General features: G+C 36.2%; 1 protein-coding gene across 1 annotated transcript in view; it reads left to right on the top strand.

Annotated features, from left to right (window-relative positions):
* Positions 1-9,103: 9,103 nt before the first annotated feature.
* ankrd50 (ankyrin repeat domain 50) overlaps positions 9,104-17,176 on the top strand; it is a 31,515-nt gene continuing 23,442 nt past the window's right edge. Inside the window, exons 1-2 of the mRNA XM_065275208.1 lie at positions 9,104-9,268; positions 11,892-12,619. Coding sequence (XP_065131280.1) covers positions 12,147-12,619 — 473 coding nt within the window. The 5' untranslated portion in view covers positions 9,104-9,268; positions 11,892-12,146. The remainder of the gene's footprint in view (positions 9,269-11,891; positions 12,620-17,176) is intronic.

Below are 17,176 nucleotides of genomic sequence, written 5' to 3'. Positions count from 1 at the left end.
TAAGTATGTTTTATTTAAAGTATTGTAATTCGCTACATTTTAAATCATATCCGTTACTGAGTATAAAATATTTTAAAAAGCAAGGTGATAAAAGACGCGCAACGGATGTAAATGGGCGGGGCCCGGGGGAACGCGCAAAAAGAACCATGGAGACGGACGAGACAGGCGCGCGCTAATGCACACCCGCCTGAGTTCAAATCATATGAAAGAAACCCCTGGTCATATTTAAGTGACCACTTTCCACTGACGCGCAGCGAGTGTTTCATTTCTATGAAAGGTAGGATTCATGCTCTTAAGTACGAAATTGCACGACGCGTTTTTAATACCATGCGCATTATCTTCCGAGGTCTAGCAGCTTCGCGTCAAGTCAAACACATCTTCAAAACGTCCTCGAATGCGCAGGTCATTAGACATTGCAGAGAGCGAGCGAGAGAGAGAGAGAGAGAGAGAGAGAGAGCGAGCGAGAGAGAGAGAGAGAGAGAGAGAGAGAGAGAGAGAGAGAGAGAGAGAGAGAGAGAGAGAGAGAGAGAGAGAGAGAGAGAGAGAGAGAGAGAAAGAAAGAGAGAGAGAGAGAATAAAGGTCATCAGGTACCCAGGTCAGGGAAGTAAGAAGATAATAAACGTGTCAAATGTATATAGACATGGCATTCATCTCATTATATGCTCATTTAAACTATATATAGTTTAATAAAGTAATGTATATTATCAGCAATAGCCTACATCAATTACAAACTTACTATAGTGATTATATTTACCAGCTGCTGACCACCTTCAAAAGTGCATAACTCAAATGTAAAAATCATTAAACAATTCCATAAATGTTTCTTACTTTAAAAAAGCTTTTTATTTTATTAACTTTTTGTTATTGCACTTTAATTGTAAAGATGTTCCTACAATTAAAAACAACTAGTTTGAGATTTATATTCCCTTGTCGTTTTTGAACTATACTAAAATCCTCCACCTCTTCCCGCTGTAAAAAAAAGTAACTTTTACTCTGAGTAAAGTTAAAATAATTTACTTTTTACTTTTACTTGAGTAGATTTTTAGACAAGTAACTTTACTTTTACTTAAGTAACATATTATTAAAGTAACTTTACGTTTACTTGAGTACAATATTTTATTACTTTTTCCACCTCTGATTAAGACATGCCAGAACTTTCATTTTTGGGTGAACTGCCCTTTAAATTTGAGTTTACGGTGTATGTTTATTGTGGACTGTAGAGGGCAGTATCAGTTCATCTTTACTGTCGGTCACCTATTATTAGCTTTATAATGACCTTTAGTGAGAAGGTTTAGTTGGTTAAACAGTATATCTGATTGGTGAAATAAACACAGACATGAAGCAAAACCCAAATACAGATGAACGTATGTAGCCTACTACATGAATCAGACTTAGACCGCGTGCGTGCGTGCGTGTGTGTGTGTGCGAGAGAGAGAGAGAGAGAGAGAGAGAGAGAGAGAGAGAGAGAGACGTTTAACCACTTCTTTATTTTACATCATGTTATAAGAAAAACATCAAATTTTTGTAATAAATAACACTACTTAAATAGCAATGAATGACAGTACATAGTACATATTTTCAATTCAATATTAATTGTCAACTTTCCACAATAGGCTTACCATTGAAGCGCTAAATTATCAGCATCATTCACAGAGATAAAATTAGCATTTATACACCACATATCATTATAAATTTTATAAAATTCATTCTCTAGTTTACTCTGGATTCCACCAAAGCTTTAAACAGTTCTACTATATTAATAAATCTTTTATCATCAATTTCGATTTTATATGCTTTCCAAATAGTCAACTTTGCTTGACCAATTAAAAAATTGGAAAAGGTGCAGGACTCACTTTGAAACTTAAGGTATTTAAAACCAAAAATAAAAACTGTTTTTGAAAACTCCCATCCAAATTTTCTAAAATATTCAAAAGAGGTATGATTCTATAGCAATCAACAAAAATATGAAACACAGTATCTGATACATTGCAAAATTTACAAACAGAAGATGTGCTAAAGTTACACTTAAACAAAAAAGTTTTCGTAAATGCACAGTGCAAAATACACAAATGTAAATCACCTGATCTCTGAGAGAGAGAGAGAGAGAGAGAGAGAGAGAGAGAGAGAGAGAGACGTCTGCAAGTATGACACAATCATCAACACAGTGTGACTGTGTATAGACCATTTCAAAAGATGTAAACAACACTGGTCCAGAAGCACTTCTTGTTTCAGTTTTTTAACACTAGATAAACGTTGGGATAAAATACAACCAACAGAACACATAGAACTGAGTCAAAAAGTTAAAAAAAAAACATCTTAAAGATAATGATATATGTGTGAAATTAAAAAAACAGTCACAAAATGAAACAGGAAGTGCTTCTGGACCAGTGTTGTTTACATCTTTTGAAATGGTCTATAGATCTTGCGAGTTAAAACTTCTATTGCTGCTTTCAAGAAAACTCGGATTAAACAGAAATCTAAGTCAGAAATAACGTCTGACTTAAATAAAATGTATTAGTATTAGTACTATTCAAATGCACAAACTAGTATTAGTAACATTAAAACATAAATGTAATAAATTATTGAGTAATTTCCGAGTTGAGATGGGAAATATCCTAAATCCGAGTTGTCTGGTAGCATCGTCAGTGCGTTTATTTTAATTGTATTTAAAGTGATGTAGCCTACTGCTATATTTACATTTATTTTTTGTAACCATAAAGTCCCTGATATGTAGCATTAGTGTTTTAACATTAACGTTTTTACATTTTGTGTAACTTTGTAATCCTGACTCTCTTTATCATCATAATCATCATCATTATGTAGTAATAGTTAATCTGCACCAGAGGGCGCTTTAGCAACATCATGAACAATAAAATAGGCTACTGCACACTAACTTAATTCTTTATCCTTGTAGTTATAAGTAGGCTTATACGTCCTTAATCTAATCGATAGTCTACAAGTAAACATAGCAGTGTATGCATGGTAAATCTATAGGCTAATTAAATGTTTATTCTGTATTCATGTTTTTATAAATGTATGATAGGATCAAATAAGAAAATATTTTCAAGCATATAATGGTCTTTATCTGGAGTTCAACATCTGTGAATTGTTGTGGAGCACTTTTGAGGTTCAGCACACCTGAGGTGTGATGGAAAATGATATCATTCATGAGATCTGAGAGGAATGTGCTGTTAAGAAAAGTGAGCGATACAGAGACAAAGAGGGAGGGGGGGTCTTTCATTTATATCCATAAATGTTGATAACTGTCATATAGAGAGAAGTCAAAAAGAGAGAGAAAGAGAATGTGAACTGGTCCATGAGTCCTGAGGCGCCTCATTTAACTTTTAGACACTGAAGTTTTGAGCACTGCAGTAGTATCAGATGACTCTCTGAGATCTCAGTCAGACAAACTCACAGCTCTGTTATTACACAGAACGATAAAACAGCGTCATACAAACTCACTCAGATCATGACTTGTACAATTATCTTTTATCTTTCAAAGTCTTAAAAGAAACTGTTTATCTGTTCATCAACCTCAAGACCTGTGTCCAAAGACTCAGCACCTAACGTCTAACAACTGTAAAACATGAAAATATAGATATGCTACACTGAAAACCTGGTTACTGTATAGCCTTAACTGATATACGATTAAGCCTTAGTCTGAATGACCCCATCATATGCAATGCAAGTGTAATATATATTTCTTTCTATTTCTTTCTTTATTATTTTTGTGAATAAACTTATGAAAACCAGTAAAATGGCATTCCCAGTCTTTATAACACACTCCATTTGATGATATTTGATTTATTTAATTCGTTTTTCCTTTTGGTTCTCAAAGTGGGGGCCGCGAGATGGTGCCAGGGGTGCCCCAGTTTTATGACATTTTAAAAAATACATTAATTTATCATAAATTCTGTTTAATTAAACCTAAAAATAATAAGGCGACCAACTAAGGCACTACTTTGTATAATTTAATGTTTTGTTTAATTAAGTTTTAGAACAGTTTTTTGTAATAAATTTTTTTGGGAGGGCCGCGAAGGAATGCACTGTACAACTAGGGAGCCGCATGCTGAAAAAGTTTGAGAACCACTGATATACAACATACTTGATTATGTTTACATTAGGGTGTGTATGTTATTTAGTTTTACTGAATTACTTGAATTGTGCTATGCGTTTTCTTTTGGTAACCCTGCTGTACCTTTATTAATTATGATTCAATGAAAGTCAAATCTTGTTTTCTTTAATTTTATCATCTGCACTGTAAAAAAAAAGGTTTGCAACATGAGGCTTAAACAACTTTCCGAGTCAATTCAAGCTACTATTTTAAGTTCTGGCTTGTGAAAAGTTGACATAACTTATCTTACTTAAATCAAGTTTTTTTGTTGGGGTGCACGAATCACGATCTCTGCAACAATGTCGGTTAGTAGACACGTCGCTTACTGCAGATTGGATACAAGTGGTACTCGGCCCGACTCCCCTTACCAAAGCGTTCTCAAAAATCATGCACCCTGCCTTTAAAGTAACATAAAAATATATGTTGATTTGACAAGAAATGCTGCATATTTATTTACAGTGATGTGTTCACTGTAAAAAAAAATCCGTAGAAATTGCAGCTGGGTTGCCGGTAATTTACCGTAGATTTAAATTTATGTTATTTACTGGCAACATTTTGTTCAAAGTTAAATGAACATTTAACATTTACAAGTCTTTGTCTTTACAGAGTAAAACTAAAAAAACAGCATCAAGAAAAACGTTCTGGAAAACAAAATCTGAAGCAAAAAAACAGAAAAAGGTTGATGATGATTTCTGGTTCCCAGAATGCTTTGCATGAGGCTGTTATTGTATAGTTTTATTCTGTAAAGATAAATACTTGTTAATATTTAAAATTTATTTAACTTTGAACAAACTCTTGCCAGTAAATAACAAAAATATAAATCTACGGTAAATTACCGGCAACCCAGCTGCAATAACATTGTACTTTCTACGGATATTTTTTACAGTGTTGATGTGTTTCTTTGTTAGATTTTTCAAGTTCAATTTAATTTTCATTCAAATTTATTTCTATAGCGCTCTTCACAATTTTGCATTGTTGCAAAGCAACTTTACAAAAAAATACATCATAAAACAAACAGTAGAGACATAAGAACAACAGCAAATATAAATTTATAAAATTTAGTTGTCTGTCGAATGAATTATAAACTATATTTATGTAATTTAAGTAGGCTTATATAAAATGTCATATACAAAGACAACAAAATACCATCAGATAATGTGGAAACAAAAAAAATGCCAAATGAAAAACTCAATAATGCATTGGGGATGCTGATGTGTGTGCCGTCTTACCGTCAGTTAACAAGGCAGAGGGTGTTGGCTACTGGACACATGATTGTATTAAAGTACATTTTAACATTACGTGAAAAAAAATGTGAGTAGTCAATCATCCAATTTTTATCCAAACCTTAAGTCTTAAAATCTGTAATAAGCTTTTTTATTAGGTCATTTATAGGAGGACTATTCACTTTATACACCTGTCACATTTATATTGTTGGAGAGTTTGTAAGCCATGGTACTTTGTAAAACTGCATTCCTCTGGACAATTAAAAACATATCAGTTTGCATATGTTATTGTTCAGTGAGGGTGTGTTGACCCAGACCGTGTGTGTGTTTTAAGTGTGTGTTAGGTGAGTGTTATCAGCAGTATGAACGTTGTGTGACTGTTATGACTGTGGCGTCTCAGATTATATCGATGTGGAGAAGGTTTAATGCTTGAGTTCATTTCTCACTGCTCTGCGGCGTCAAAGTCAGTGTGTGTGTGGATCTGTCTTTAAACACTTGTTACTTTATCCTTGTGTTTAATGCTTCTGGGTGAGTGCTGATGTTAAAGTACTGAGCTGACACCTTCATCTCAAGCATCTTCTAACATTAAGGTGGATGGTTGAACATGATGGGCTGGTGGATGGACAGACGTTAAAAAGCCACATGAACCCCAGAAGGTCTGTGTAGATGTACAGTATGTGAAGGTCTATGACTTCACATACACACACTTGGAGCTGTTAACCCCTATGTGATGTGTATGTCAACTAAAGATGTATCTGAGTAAAGGTGTAAAAAGGTCCTTAAGGCCAGAAATTCTGTGTTTTAACATATTTGTCAATACATTATCATGATGTACATTCAAGCATCACAGAGAAATGCATAAAATCATTTCAGGCTTAATATTACATTAACCAGCAGCTTAATGAAATAAGAGGATGCAGTAATGGAGACCAGCGACTCTCTGTCTGTCTGTCTGTCTGTACAAAGACCAGAAGATTATATGAGACATAACCACACTCATGTCACGTCATGTCTGTCTGTCTAAATGAACTGATGATGTCATCAAACACAATTAAACTTTGGTTTCAAAGCGAGTGTGTCCTTAATGTGTATTAAAAGCAGCCCACTCGGTTATTATTCAGAGAGCTTTTATCTAATCCATCCCACACACTCAACACATACTTACATCCACTATACTGAGATGTTTTGTAAGACACAGCAATGCTGATCACAGGTCAGTCTGTTAGTTCAGGTGATGATGTGTTTAGTCCTCTGTGTGTGTTTAATATAGCATGAGTCATGTAAACTACTGGTGTTTTTCCCCTGGTCAGCATCAGACGATCCACTGGCAAAGGTTCTTCAGAGCATCTTTTGTGGTGTCACATGGGTTTGGAATGAGGGTGAATAAATGCTTCCTTGAACCAAACCTACAATTTACCAACAGTGACTAAAAAAACTAAAGAAAAAAAAATATTCTCTGTCTTTCTCTTTCAACGCTGCTCTTTTTCTTTCTTTCGTCTCTCTGTAATCACCAGGTGTTTCTGTTTCACCTGTTGAGTGTGTGTCCCTCTGGATCATGCAGGTGTGTTTGAGTGTGTGTGTGTGTGTGACTCACCGTTAGCCAACAGCAGAGAAGAGAAACACCGTAAAATACTGAGACAAAAACAGAGATACTTGTACACCATTACACACACTGTATATGACAATACCTGTTCTTTTATGAGACACCTGAACAAACACAGCTTAGGCTACATTCTTAAAAAATAAAGGTGCTAAGTGATGCAATAGAAGAACCATTTTTGGCTGTATGGCAGTGGCGAGGCTACATAAGGGCCAGGGTGGCATTGGCCTACTCAGATTGACGGCTGGCCCACCCAGTCAAAAGAGAAATTACACATAAATTATGATAATCTGTTAGGAATAATTGACGACGGGCCATTGAATTATAAGAAAATAATGCACACCAAAGGTGCAATGTTCCGTTACACCGCCGGTGTGCATTATTTTCAAATAATTCTAAGGACCGGAGTCAATTATTCCTCTTATACCATGGTTACCACAAACAGTGCTCTGGTGCCTATTTTTAAGACATTTGACAAGTTAGGTGTGCGGTTATCAGAAATTAATGCATACCCACAGAACTTTTCTCAGCCAATCAGAATACAGCATTCAACAGACCCTTGGTATAATTAATAGTAATTGCTCCAATGCATATCATTCAGAAATAAATTATCATTTATGCACTCTCATCTTATTACAAACCTTTATACATTTTTTTGTTCTGATGAATACGGAGAAAGATATTTTGAGGAATGTTTGTAACCAAACAGATCAGAAGCCCCATAGACTTCCATAGTATTAATTTTTCCCACAACAGAAGACAAAATGAAAATAACTTCTGTATCTTTAAAAAGATTAGTTATATTTATTTTATAGAATGAAGAAGACAGTGTTATTATTAATTTTATTCTATTTTTGTTCCTAAATACTCCTGTTATACTTTATTGGTAACTTTGTTCTTTTCTGTTTTCACATAATTTCTAGATTTGTTCTTTTCCTTATTTCTCTTTTTCGCTGATCCAAAAAATATTCGACCCATGACTCAAAAGACATAATGTAATCCATTTAACCACTACTGTATTGTAAAATTAATTTAGAGTAGGCACTGAGGTCCACCCTATTTCACCACAGTCCACTCAGTTTAAAATTTCTGTCTTCGCCACTGCGGTATGGTTCCATAAAGAAACTTTAATATCCAAAAAACTTTACTTTTGGTAATACCATAGTTATAAGGGTACCTTTTTAGTTGCTCAAAGTAGCTCAGATGGGGCAAGTGCTGACATCCTTTGAAACCCATTTGACATGTTAATGTGGTTGTTTTACTGGACAATCAATTATTACATGTTATCAGATATTGTTTGGTAAAACTAATCATTATTATTAAAATATCAGGCAGGTAACAAATAGATAAAGAATAGATGAAGAATTAATAATTAACAAACCCTATGCCCAGTTCAGATTTGTTTGATTTTGACTACCAGCATACATGATCTTTTTAAAGTGACACATATCCCATATCTGTATTTATGCTACACACTTGGGGAAATAATCTAATGTAGCCTATAGTGACCCAGCAAAGCTGAAGCCACAAAGAATCTTAAAATCGCACAAATACACATATCATATACTGAGGGAATATTTCATTTAATTTTCTGTGTTTTTTATCAGTGTACATGTTTTCTATTGAATACGTTTTTAAAAACCAATAATAATAATGGCCTTAAAGACAAAATGAAGTGACAGAAAGTCATTTTTCTTTCCATTTAAAGGGATAGTTCACCCAAAAATGAAAAATTTCCCACTCTCATGTTGTTACAAACCTGTATAAATTTATTTGTTCGATAAACACGAAGGGAGATATTTTGAGCAATGTTTGTAACCAAACCGATCATGAGCCCCATTTACTTCCATAGTAGGAAAAAATAATATTGTGAAAGTCGATGGGGCTCATGAATAGTTTGGTTACAGGTTTGTAACAACAGAGTGAGTAAATGATGACAGAATTTTATTTTTGGGTGAGCTAACTCTTTTGATGTGTTTTATATAATTCATAATTCTCATTATTTCTGTACATTCCGAGTGTATGTTATATTTTATTGTAAAAACATGTTTTTCAATTAAAAAGGATTTATAGGGCAGAACTCGGATTCCCATAAGACTTTGCGCGTCTGTGTGACTCCGTCCTCCTCTGCGCATGCGTCACGCTTAATGGGCGGAGTGTCGGTGTGTTCGTTCAGTGTCGGGTTGTTGAGGAGCTCCGCCGATCTCGCGACGTACTCACCGAGTGGAAAATGTGAAACAGAAGATTCGGGCTTGCGTGTAACGACAGAAAGCCGCCGCAAGGATGTTCGTGCGTGAATGAAAGATGATATTTAAGAGGAAGCGCTGAAGGTAAGACATTTATGAGATATTTACGGTGTATTAACCGTCCAACAATCAGCTGAAGTTCTTTTGAACGCGAGCGACGCAACGCAAGCAGAACGCTCATGCTTATAATCGACGTTTAGATATAACTGTCGTTTAGATGTTTCGCGTTGAGTGCATACAGGTTGTTTCAGTCAGGGTATCTCTGAAATGACAGTTAGCGGTTTAAATATCACGAGATGATGTATGAGAGTCAGAGGAAACTCGCGGAGCGTCAGATGTGTGTGCGTGCGTGTTCAGGCTCTTTGTCACCCGGCGGGCGGGCGGAGTTCGTGTTTTGGGGTGTGGGTGTTTGCACGGGGTTTGTTTTGATCGGTGCTTTACGTCGCAGCGCTAAAAGTGATCATGTCCCTCACTGTAATGTTCTGAGGTGATCAAAGTTTCCGCTTAAAACAACATAGACTTTACTTTCTCTACTAGAGTAACGTGCAGTCATTTGCTCTCAGGCACCGCTGTCATCATGAAGTAAAGATTGTGAAAGCTGCTGTCACTTTTTGATTAAGATCCCACATTTATTTGCGATGATTTTATATTATTTACTAAAGTAATGGTGGTAACTTGTAATGGGTTTTGTTAGTTTAGCAACAGGCCGGATGTTTACATTAAGGCATTTGGAAAACGCTTATAAAGCGACTTATCAGCGAGGAAAACAATAAAGCGATTCATCTTAAATCGATTTGGGACCACAGGAATCACCGGTCCGGTCTCAGCCTTGTGAATTATCTACCTAGACAGCTAGTTTTAGTTAGACCTAATTTTGGTCATGATAAAAACACCCTGAGGCAAAAGCATTTAGCACCTTATAGTGTTTTAATAAATCAGCAGCAGTGTTTTTAGACATTATAGTGTTTTGGTGAATCTGCAGAGTTTATAGACATTATTGTTTTGTAGTGAATCTGCAGTATTTATAGGCGTTATAGTGAATCAGCACTATTGGACATTTCCCAGCACTATTGAACATTGTAGTGAGTCTGCAGTATTTATGGGGCACTGTAATAGTGTTGTAGTGAATCTAATATTGCTGGACATTACAGTGCATTGTTTAATCTGCAGAATTTATTGTGCATTACTGTGTTGTAGTTAATCTGCAGTATTTATGAGGCATTATAGTTTGGTAGTGATCTGCAGATTTTATGGATGTTACTGTAAATCTGTAGTATTTATGAATGTTACAGTCTTACATTGATTCAGCAGTATTTGCAAGGCATTATATTGTTTTAGTGAATAAGCAGTATTTATTTATGGGCATTAAGCTTATAGGGGCGGTTTCCTGGACAGGGATTAGACTAGTCCTAAACTAAAATAATTGTAAGAGCTGTCCAAACTGAAAACATCTTGGACTGACATGACTTAAAATACACCAGTGCCCTTTGTTTTGCCTGAAAAATCACAGAAGTAATGTTTTTAGTAAGGCATGTTTGTTAAAACTAGTAATATTTCGTATTTAAACTAAGGCCTAGTCCTGGTTTAAGCTAATCCCTGTCCGGGAAACCAGCCCATAGTGTTTTAGTGAATCAGCAGTATTTATGGGCATTACAGTATTATGAATCTGCAGTATTTATGAGTGTTACAAGTCTTACATTGAATCAGCAGCATTTTTGAGGCATTATGTTATTTTAGTGAAGCAGTATTTATGGACACTATAGTTTTGTAGTGAATCGGGCGTATTTGTGAGGCATTTTAGTGAATTAGCATTATTTATAAGCATTATAGCATTTTTGTAAATGAGCAGTATTTATGAACATTATAGCGTTATAGTGAATCAGCAGTATTTATGGACAAAATAGCTTTTTAGCAGTATTTATGGACATGGACATTATAGCGTTTTAGCGAATCAGCAGTATTTATGGACATAATAGCGTTTAAGCAGTATTTATGGACATGGACATTATAGCGTTTTAGCGAATCAGCAGTATTTATGGACATTATAGCGTTTTAGAGAATCAGCAGTATTTATGGACATAATAGCGTTTTAGCCGTATTTATGGACATTATAGCGTTTTAGCGGATCAGCAGTATTTACATTATAGCGTTATAGCGAATCAGCAGTATTTATGGACATTATACCATTTTAGTGAATTAGCAGTATTTATGGACATTATACCATTTTAGTGAATTAGCAGTATTTATGGACATATAGCGTTATAGCGAATCAGCAGTATTTATGAACATTATAACATTTTAGTGAATTAGCAGTATTTATGGACATATAGCGTTATAGCGAATCAGCAGTATTTATGAACATTATAACATTTTAGCAAATCAGCAGTATTTATGGAAATTATAGCTTTATAGCGAATCAGCAGTATTTATGAACATTATAGAATTTCAGTGAATACGCAGTATTTATAATTATTATAGTGTTATAGTGAATCTCTATTGTGTTTTGGTGAATCTGCAGTATTTATGGGCATCATAATGATGTAGTGAATCAGAATAAAAAAAAGTTATTATAAATGCAAAGATATGTTTTCTTTGGAATAACAGGCACCAATTCACAGTAAGACCATGTATGTGTATTGGAAAGTAAATTGAAAAACAATAAATTTTGATGTCTTGTTGACCAATGGTAATGGTGTGTCTGTTTTAGGGTGTCTCATCAGCCTGTTGACGCAGCTTTATGACCTCAGAGGCATGGAGAGCTTTGAGCGAGATCTCACAGTGTAGGACACCATCAGCATTCCTAACCAAGTCTGTGTTCATTCACCCTCTGGTGTCCTGGATGTGGGAGGAGCTGCCATCCAATCACATCAAGATGATAGACAGGCGTATGTGGAGACACTTTCACATGATTTGAACATGACCGGGAACATCTGAACCCCCTGTTGACCTGCCGACACAGAACATGGCCCAGACCAGCCTACTGCAGGGTAAACGCTTCTACTGCAGAGAGTGGGTCTTTCATAAGATTCAGCACTGCCTCCAGGAGAAAACCAACAACCTTGCCAGTCCAGGAACAGCAGAATCACCCAATGCCATCAGCGGGCCGCCATCTGGAGTGGGGAAGGGCGGGTCATGGGGGGTTCTGCTGGTGGGCGGGCCTGGCAGTGGAAAGACTGCTATATGTACTGAGTTGCTGTGGCCCACTTCTGTTCCCGGTGTCCACCGTGGACTGCACCAGCAGTGTTTGGGGTTTCACTTCTGTAGAGCAGAGGACTCAGACACGCTGTGCGTGAGCGGGTTTGTCCGTGGGCTGGTGTCTCAGATATGCCGGTCTGAACTCGTCCCGGAATACAAAGAGAAGGTGAGAGACCTGACGGTTCAGAGCGCTCTACAGCCCGGTGAATGTGAGAGGAACCCAGCGGAGAGTTTCAAAAGGTGAGAAATACTAAATGACTCGCACGTAAAACACATTTATTTGTATTTTCAAAGATGTCAATGTTGTTGAGCAGTAGTGCTGTCTGTGTTTGTTATAACAAGCCAAGCAGGATGCAAAGCAATAAGGATTTTCAAAGACAAGAATATGACTTTATTTCTCTGGTCTCTGTTTAAATACACTTTGCTAATTAAAGAAAAGTGTAAATATTCATATAAACATCTGGTCGGTGTCTGCACCGGTTGTTTTTGAGTTTCGGGTCAGTCAGTCTGAACATGCACACATGCTGCTGTATGTGCATCTGGTGTTGCATAGCAAAATCACACATTTGTGTTTGTGTGGGATAGTTGGCAGGTCACATGTGTATAGTGGTCAATTATTGATCAGTGCTTGTATTGATTTCTGCTCTTTCAGGTTGTGTAGGAAGAATCATTGGTCTAATGGGACGTGCATGTGTTTGTCAGTTTTGTGTTTGTTAGTCGTGTGACCTCGAGTGAAGGTCTGGCACCTGCAGGTCGATCAGCATCTCTCTCTCCTCTCTCTCTCTGTGGGAATATTTCCATTATCTATGAAGGTCGATCGGTCTCTCTATCACTTCAGAGAGACGTTAACTCTCGGAGTGAGGCTGTTACCCAACATGACCTTGCAGAGAGTTGAATTTCTGCTTTGGATGTTTTTTCATGTTTGCGTCAGCTTGGGCTTTGTCATGAATGAATAATAAATAACTTTAAAACGTTTTTTGGCGTGTACTAGACTTCATAAACAGTTTTGGCTTCCAGTGTGTAAACTGTTGCAATGCCATCAGGTTTGCCTTATCAACTCAAGCACGATAATGAAAATTTAGAAGAACAATCTGATTGAGGCGCTTTATGTTTTGTAATCGCCTTATACATCTCAGATGCAATCTTATACATTTTGCTGATCTTTTTTATGCTAAAACAGCAATGTTACACAATAAGTTAAATGTGCAAAGAGATAATAATGCTCAAACCCATGTGAGTTCATTGAGAATTTAATAAGATACTGTGTTTTTACTACAGTTGTTTGATATTTGCTGTGATGTTTGTTTAATTCAGTTTTGTGAACACATATGTTCTGTTTGTTGATTGATTTTGTTTCAATCTGTGGGTGATTCTTGCGAAATAATAAATGCAAATAAATAAATGATAAAAAAGTAAATGCAAAGTAAGAGTATCAAAATAAGAATCATGCAGGTACAAACATCTCATGTACTATTTTGCACATGATTTCAAATGACATCATACAAACCAAGTTTGTTGTTTTTTCCACATTTAAGGGGAACATTTTCATTACCGCAACGTGTCCATGACTAGATTTGGGTTCTTTGACATGGAAATATTTATAATTAAAAAATCTAAAAATTTAAAAGCTTTAGTGCATGTTATAATATAAACATTTACAGTAAAGAAACATGTGGTGTTTGGTAAATGTAGAGACAATAGTAAGGAATATAAATGACCAATTTTCTCATCCTCCGCAACAATTTTCAATCATTGTTTAAGCCCTCAAGGAACTAACATTTAAAAAAAATGACTTCAAGGGCTTTTTAAAAATTCTGATGCTGGACACCTTCTAAATCTAGATTTTGTGAGAAACACCCTCTGTATGATTGTTAGATTTGGAGCATGTGAAAACGCAGTGTTTCCCATACATAGGCTCTACTTGGGCGCTGCGCCCAGGTAAATTGCGACCCGCCCAGGTAAAAAAAATCACTTTACGAATTTCCATATTTTCTGAACTCGACTGGATGACCCGTGTTTTGGAGAGAGAGAGAGAGAGAGAGCGCGAGAGAGAGAGCGCAAGAGAGAGAGCGCAAGAGAGAGAGCGCAAGAGAGAGAGCGCGAGAGAGAGAGCGCGAGAGAGAGGTGGGGGTCGGGTGACCGTGAAGATGATGCACGCGTCATAAACTCATCATCCAGCGCGGCAAACTGGATCAACTGCAGCAGCACATACGGAGCAGCCAGGGAACACACTGCGACCAAAATGGTCGCATATGCTTATGTGCATATGTGTTTATAGCATCTAAGTTGGCTTCATTTTGCGTGCAAGCACGTTGTGTCTCTCCGGTTGAGTGCCCTTTCATGGCTCTCTGTTTCTCAATGAATTGGGCACGACGCGAAGCAACCTCAGTGTCACATTGTATCCTTTCATGTTTCTGAACTTGAGCAGAGTTTTACCATTAGAGGTCTTTCTTCACTGAGGACGCGGGACCCGTACGGTTCCGGGTTTATATTTTAAATGGTCAGATGGGTCCGGGTCGGTCCTAGTTCATTACTTCGGGTCCCAAGTCTGATTAATATTGTGTGTAAAACCCGTGTCGATCGGAGAACGGCCGTGAGCGCTACCGCGCTAAAGCTCGAGTGCTGTTTTAGGTTTTAGCGTGCCTCCGGTTTCTATGGCGATAGCAACTGGCTCTTGTCACGACCACGCGCCACTTCATTTTCTTTAGGGGTGACCCCGAATAGTCGAAGATTCGATGCATCGATAGGAGAAGCCTGATTCGACTACCAATCTCATAGTCGAATCGTCGCAGATGTGTTATGAAATGAGGATCATTTAATTTTGGCCGTATGGGTGCACACATTATCTGATTTCACATATAACAGCCTTCTCACAATATATTAATATACTGCATATTATGATAATGCTGCAAATAATATGTGAAGTAGCAGCTTTCAATTAATATTTTTAAAATGCGTTAATAAATCCAACAACCCCTGTGACCGGACTTCACGTCCATAAGAGGTCTCTATGTTATTAAAGCCTTGCCTCTTTGTTTCGACATTTAAAAGACAAAGCTGGCAAATTAAACTATGTCTTTCGTTCTTTTAATAATTTCTATATTTTATTTTATTTATAAATCACTTTGGGTTATCTGATTTAACTATTTGGCTTGTGTTTTGTTTCCGTGCACTTGAGGCATTTTGCATATTTGTTCTGCACTTTGTTACTTCTGACCTTATTTTATTAAAAAAAATTGTATTTATTATAAACGTAAATTCCGATCTAATTTAAGTATGTAAATTTTGGATAGCTTTTCGTTGTATCGATGTTGCGCTATTGCGTGCTGGCCATGCTTGCGCATGTAATTTAGCCGAACGGTTAGGTGCTCTGCGTCTCATATTTAGGAGTTCATCAAACTAAACATTAAAAAACGGATGTTTTTCGACGAGTATAAGTTTTTAAAATGTATTTAAAACATATATTGTCTATCTTAAAGTTAAACTACAAAACAGGTAAGCCGTTTTTTTTATTTCGGTGATGAAATGGAAACTAGTATCTGCACCGAACCTATTTCTGCCTGACACGAATGTCTTTCTTGTGATTTAATATTATGGTCAGTCGGTGTTCACTTTCAAATTATAGCAAAGAGATTCCTGAAATAAATAATATCATCCGGTCTTTCTGTATCTAAAGTGAATACAGAGATGATCAAAGTCAAAGCAAGCAAGCAGGTATTTCTGTGCTAAATAATAACGCGTAGTGTCTATATAATCATTAATTTCAGTGTTTTTCTTGTTATAAATTAACGTTTAATGAATTGTAAATAAAGATTAGTTTTTATCATTTACAGTCACAATCACAAATTATTTGTCATTTCTCATTTGTCGGGTTTTTTTGGTCATGACTGCTTTGACGCGCTATCTCCAAATTAAATAAAAACCCGTAATTGTAGCCGGAGTTTCCAAGGCAGGAATACCTTTGTTATTTTTTTAGGTTTAGTTATCAAAATGTATTTTTGTGTGATGTTCTGTAGATCGTGGCTTTAAAATGTTATGAGGAATAATTAAACAAATGTTGCCTTACATTTTACCTTAAAAAAATATATATATAAATGCATCGTCAGTTTTGTCTTCGTTTATTACTTGAAAGACAGTTTTGGTCACTTTATCAGACAGTTGTTTATGTGTGCTGTTTGTGAAAGAAAATAAAAGTTACCAATTTGTACCTGGTCTGGCCCCCTCCCAACCCATGCATACAAACATAGATGATTCGACTATCGGTCGACTATGGAAAGATTCGAAAATTCTGATTCGAATATGTAAATCCTTAGTCGAGGACACCCCTAATTTTCTTTATCCCATTTTTTAATAATCTTACTATTAATAGACAATATCTTTACTAAAATCTAAACAGTTTGCACAGAGATTGTAGCAAAAAGCAGTGCTAATACTGAATGAGCAAAGCTCTAGCTGACTCAGGATATAAAAAACGCAAAGCTGTAATGTAAAGTCTGTCATTGGGACAGCAAGTAGACTTTTAAATCTGAAATAATTAGTGGATTAAGCTTTTTTTTAATCAGCAAAAGAGAAATAGAAAGCAGAAGCAGTAAAAGTGCCTATCTTATAGAAGTTATTAACATTATAACATCAGTCACATTTATAATCTATAGACCTGCACTGTCTATATAGGCTATAGTATACATAGTATTGTATATAATTGAGTTTGATAAAAGGGGTCATCAAATTGCTTCATATATCAGTGCAAAAACATAAAGTGTTTTCGTGGTGCTTTGACAAACAGTGTCAGCTTTGTTT

The sequence above is a fragment of the Paramisgurnus dabryanus genome, chromosome 16 (genome assembly GCF_030506205.2).
Source record: "Paramisgurnus dabryanus chromosome 16, PD_genome_1.1, whole genome shotgun sequence".
In the NCBI taxonomy this organism is placed as follows: Eukaryota; Metazoa; Chordata; class Actinopteri; order Cypriniformes; family Cobitidae; genus Paramisgurnus; species Paramisgurnus dabryanus.
The sequence above is the reverse complement of the archived record's forward strand: the minus strand, read 5'-3'. Positions and strand labels throughout refer to the sequence as shown.